Source organism: Oratosquilla oratoria, chromosome 31 (assembly GCF_046742065.1).
Source record: "Oratosquilla oratoria isolate Oo_2021 chromosome 31, ASM4674206v1, whole genome shotgun sequence".
Taxonomy (NCBI): Eukaryota; Metazoa; Arthropoda; class Malacostraca; order Stomatopoda; family Squillidae; genus Oratosquilla; species Oratosquilla oratoria.
In genome coordinates this window covers 48,864,382-48,870,056 of record NC_134807.1, presented here as the reverse complement: position 1 = coordinate 48,870,056, position 5,675 = coordinate 48,864,382, and the positions used below count along the sequence as shown (strand labels likewise).

The window sequence follows — 5,675 nt, the reverse complement described above, 5'->3', positions numbered from 1 at the left end:
CCCCTGCGTAACGACCAGTTCTGCTGTGTTGATCAGAGTTGATGTTGATGAAGTTTACCTTTCATTCAACTTGTAAGTCATTATCCACAGAATGAGGTGGCTGGGTAAGGGAGGAGAAAGCAGGATTCCCTTCTCCTACTTGTATTTGGCCACTTGATCTCTTCCTGTGCTTGTCTTTCAGTATATCATCTTTCGGGAGGCTAGGTTGCTTGCTCTTCGCGCCTCCCTATCCTTCGATTACGTCTCTAACGACAGGCAAGATATATAGGCCACTTTGAGGCCTATATTCGGCATTTATGTATGGTGTGGTTGCCGTTAAACAAATTTATTCACCTGAGGGTAGTATAGGTTACCAGTGTAATGCTGTGTATAGGTGAACTCCTTAAACACGGTTACTAAGTCTAGGACCTAGATATGGATCAAAAGGTCTCCTGTCGGCATGCTCTGCCTTTGTAATCCTTTGTAAATGAAACCATCTCCTATCCTTAAGACCTTGTATGGGGTATTGACCACAAAAGTTCTATGTAGTTAGTATAATAAGGACATAGACCCTGTCCACACTAGCTGTTTGAACCGTGTGGAAACCGCGGCGGTACCGCATAGTAAAAAAAAAAACTGCGCGGTTGTGTGTGAACGCCTCCATTGACTTACGTTATAATTGAATTGCTGCGGTTTCAACCGCGACGGTTGAAACACTAGTGTGAACAGGGCCTTAGTGACATCCATACGTATTAGAGTCACGCAGTATTCCTTTATCATTAGAGACTAATCTTCACTCGGAAGGAATACTGATCACTTTTAACACGTACTACCCCCGCCTTTCTGCTTTCCTCCCTAAATTCCTCCTTAACACTTTTGCCAGAAGCGCTGGTTATCACTAACGAAATATCAAGTACATGCCTTTAGCAGAAATGAAAATCATAAGTGTAAGAGGCTGGTAGAGAATAGGTAGAGAGGTGGATAGAAAGTAGGGTAGGTGGTGAGGGTTGCATTTTTATGGATCGGGTGTTTGTAAACAGCACAGATCGTAGGCTAAGGTTTGCGCAAGCTCGCTCTCCGCCTAATGTTATAAACAGTCACCGGGGATCCGATTTCATTGCTGATGTATACAATATATAAACTAAGTTATGCAGAGACTCGAGATCGCTTAAGTAAACAATAGTGGATATAGACTTGTGACAACGAACTTGATCGGAGAAAGGGTGGAGGAGGAAAAAAATCAATTGATTCACGATTGTAAGATCACGTCCTTTGGGAAGGATCTTAAATATAAAGTTAAAATCATTGGACTAAAGAAATCATGACGTCACGGCAGAGCTTACCTAGGACCTGACAATGCGTGTTCTCACGGGATTCATGAAGTGTACCTCTGAGAAGCACGTCGTGTAACCGGTATTCAAGAAAGAAAAAAAAATCTTTATATCTTTCATTCCCCCTATACAGAAAATATAGTGAGGTGAGAAGTAGAAGTCTGATAGTGCAAAATACCAATACTAAGTGAAACTAACAGTCATAGCTTGAATAAGCTGGATTACCGGAGGCATGGGACCTACCGACTAAAATGGTGAGTGACAAATAACATTTATGAAAGACAGTGGAGAAAGTAGAAAGTGAGAGATATACTAAACGAAAGTAAGAGCATAAGTTACAGATCCGTTCTAAATGTGCTACAAAAGTTGGGGTTCACGAATCTGACCGAGTTGTTTAATCATTCATTTGGCGTGATTTTACTTTCATCTGGTCAAACCCAGTTTCCACTTACAGGTTATTCTTGCAGATATCAGGTGGTTTTATTCGGCTGAGTGAAAACCTCAGGGTTACACTATATATCTCACGTCGATAAAAGTGAGCAATCTAAGAAGTTATTTTTGCTTTTTGCCCTTGGACTACCAGAGTAAGTAGCATTCTTTGATAGCCGTCAGGATTAAATCCGGTCCACATAGGATCAAGTGAGTGCAAGACTCGACGCGCCATGACAGTACCAATAGATCGAACTAGTGTATCAGTGATGACATTCAGCCCCTGGCAGGGCATCACCTCCTCCTCCTCTTCTTCTTCCTTCTTCTCCTCAGGTGACGAGAAAAATTACATTGGCCAAACTGAAACCTATAAAGTAGTCATCGGTATAAATGGGCCCAAATCCTTCGATACAGTGGGGTGGACTCGTAGCGAAACGGGGTTCTAGTAGATCATGATCCCCGCTTATTATGGACCCACCCTTCAGCAGATTAAAATGGGTTGGCATCGGCCAGAAGAAAAATAGGAAATGTTACCGGAAAAATTAAAAAGAGACTTAGCCCTTTGACGACGGTTACGTTCCCTCAGGTACTCTCAGGTTTCCTCAAATTGATTGATTATTTGGTTTGGTGTTTTTGGCCTCTCAGGTGAATGAAAGCTCCGGTATTAGCCTGAAGGAATTAGCCAAGATAGCCTGAGCCCATATCTATAGTGACGGTCCCTCACCTCAATAACAGTAATAAAAAATATCCATTTTAGATTGCGAGGCTGACATACCTTTACTAATATCATGCACTTGCATGATAATGAAATCAAAGGAGATGAATTTCAGCTGTGAAAGTTTTATAGTATTTAGCGTTGCGATATTCAAACGACATACGTCATGATTGCCGAGTGCACCAGACCTTCGTTTTACTATCTTTACACTAAACTGATTGAAAGCTACATATTAGAATTCTATATTTGTATCATCGCATGATTCTATTGACTTAAACCTACTTCAAAACCATAAGAAATTAATTTGTTTTAACAGATATGTTCCACATAAAAATGTGTTTGAATGAAAAAGTCTAAATACCTTAATCAAAATAACACTTGTTACCAAAATCATATAAATTTCTCTTGGTGTATTATGCAATTATATGATTCTGAGAGACTTGCACTAAGTGTATTTCTTCTGGAGATAGTACCTATTTCATCAACTGACCTCTAATACTCATGACGTATCTACGTGTTTAGAAATAGGTAAAATATGATTCATCATCGTGTTTTTTTTTTTTTTTTAACAAAATCTAGCCTTTATTGGCATTGGATATAGAGTTACTACGTGGAACAAGAATGCTCATAATTAGCTTTGGGAAGGATTACCAATGCTCATTTATTCATTCTCCAGTGAAATAAACCATAATAAAAGGTCCCAGTACAACATCGCTCTAACAAATTCCCTTCTAACTACCTCATCCCTGAGATATTAAAACCACATTTTTTACTACAAGGATATTCAAATAAATTCTTTTCAGGAAAAAATGTGTTCAACCCCGTACCCAGAATAGAAATATCAATGTTTCAGTTGGGCCTGTTGACCCTTGATGATTTAATAGAAATGGGTCATTTAAGGGTTTTTCAAACCTTTACCAACCAAAGGTTTCTATAACCTCAATAAACATCACCTTAAATTAGCAAGAATAAAATATCTAAATTCTCTAGTTGAGTCATCTGACCTCAAGAAGTCCACGAGGCTATAAAAATAAACGAGCAAGTGGGTCTGCCCCACACCTATCATAACTCTAACTTCCTTCCATTTCATTCTTTTCTTACACTAACCCCTCAAATCCCCCCTCCCCCTCCCTCTCCCTCATCTTATCTATCCTGCCCTCTAATTAACTAACTGACCACTCAGCCCTTCTCTACCGGGTGGGAGTTAGTCCTTGACCGTGGAGGCTGCCAGGGCTATCTTATTCAGCTGCCTGGATTCTTCGGGAATTAAGGGATGAAAGGGCTAAGCTAGAAGCCTAGAGCACGCTTCTTTACACACATCTTTTCCGGGATAATGCCTTCCAGTAATTTTCGAGTCAAAGTCGTGGCAGTACACCCACAAATACGCAAAAAAAAAAAAAAAAAAAAAAAAATACTGCACGGGGTCCTTCGAGTATTAGGAGCCACAATTTTGTCTCAAATATATTATATTATTTAGGAAGGAGTGTTTGAAGCCACGGGCCTAGATATCAGCATTGAGACAGTAGATTTCGAGGGTCTTTGGCCTGCATGCAATCTGTTTTAATGTTTCTCATGGACTACTTACCAAACATTTGGAGTTCGCTGGAAGGTTCCCCTCTCGCCAGTGGTGCAAGGGCCTGACAGAGCTCAGGTCCTTCTCGGGCGTGTACGTGGCGCTATCCTTGCAGTTGGCAACCGTGAAGTCCACACACTCTGTATGCACGTAGTACTCGCATACTGTAAAACATATAAACAAAGCGAAATTACTTTCTGTACAATGAAAATATTTAAGGTTTAGAAATGTTTCCAATTGTAGGGCTCACCATGTCTCAGCGATAGTGCGCATGTCTGGCTACAGTCCTTGTTTCTTTTTTCTAATGATCTTTGCATCATTTGTAAACATGTTGGCATAGTTTGTACCTTTCATCATATTAATATAGATAAAAAACATTGTAGACGCTAGCACTGAACTTTGCGGAGTACTATTGGTCACTACTCTACATCCTGGCATTTTATCCTCTACTACTATCTTCATGTATCTACCCTTTAAAATACTACTCGAGACTCTGGAAGTGATAAAGACTTTGCGAGTAGATTTGATCTCAAACTGGATTATGAAAGTATGGAGAACAATTAATGAAAAAAATCAATTGGTTGTACGTTCCCTTAAAGAGATATCATTGAACTGGAAATCTTATAATGTAATATCAATATTCAAAAGAAGAGATGTGTAAAAAATTGGTTGAATTACTTAAATAAGAAGAGAGTATGATCGACATTCAATTTTGATTCACAAAAGAAAATACCTTGCATAATCATCTTGCTATTTTTTTTTTCTTTTGAATTTGTTGATACGCTGCATGGGAGAGAGGATTGTGGATATCTCGATTTCGAAAAGGCTCCCAACAAGATTAATGTATATTGTGGAAAACATAGGAGAGTGTAAAGGTAGTATATCGGAGAGATGTTAGACTTGAAAGAGGTAGTTAATGGGGTGCCACAGGGATCGGTTCTGGCACCTCTAATGTTATTTCTGTGCATCGATGATATGATAAATGGGATAGGCAACTATGCAAATTTGGTAGATGATGCCAAGTTCATGAAGAAGGTCAAAGGTAAGGAGGATTGTAATTTGATACAAAAAGACCTGGATAACGTTTTCGATTTGATCCAAAAGTGGAAAATTAATTTCAATACAACATACATATACCAAGGGAGGTAGCCAAAAAGGAAAAGGCATAAAATCATTCCCACCCATTCCACCCCTGAATACACTCCACACCCCTCCACCCTCCCTCCCATCTTAGCACCTCCTGGATGACGGGTCATCCCTGCACCCTGTCCACTGCCCTGGGTCAGAAGCAGTGTCGCAAGACACAGCACATCCACAGCAAGGCCGCTTCATTAAATCGGCGACCCCCTCTCTCCGTCCCCCCATGCAAAAAAGGAGAAGACGGGGAGAAATCCCTTCTCTTCGTCAAATTTTGCTCACACATACTACCACACCCCCCATCCCCCCGCCCATATCACCTCATGCATCACAACATCATCCATATACAACCATTCTCCATTCACCCCTGTATTCTGTCCTCTCCCGTCCTTCCTCAACAGACATTCCCCTCTTCCCCAAAGTCCCCTTCACCCCATCCATCCACCTCATCCTAGGACGTCCCCTCATATTCACTCCCTCCACATCTGCCTTCCATACCTCTTTTACTAGT

General features: G+C 40.5%; 1 protein-coding gene across 1 annotated transcript in view; it reads right to left on the bottom strand.

Annotated features, from left to right (window-relative positions):
- The window catches only part of LOC143041668 (diacylglycerol kinase theta), a gene marked incomplete at its 3' end in the record, with an annotated part of 90,284 nt that extends 85,511 nt beyond the window's left edge, over positions 1-4,773 (bottom strand). Inside the window, 2 exon segments of the mRNA XM_076213673.1 lie at positions 4,040-4,224; positions 4,761-4,773. Coding sequence (XP_076069788.1) covers positions 4,040-4,224; positions 4,761-4,773 — 198 coding nt within the window.
- Between the last annotated feature and the right edge of the window lie 902 nt (positions 4,774-5,675).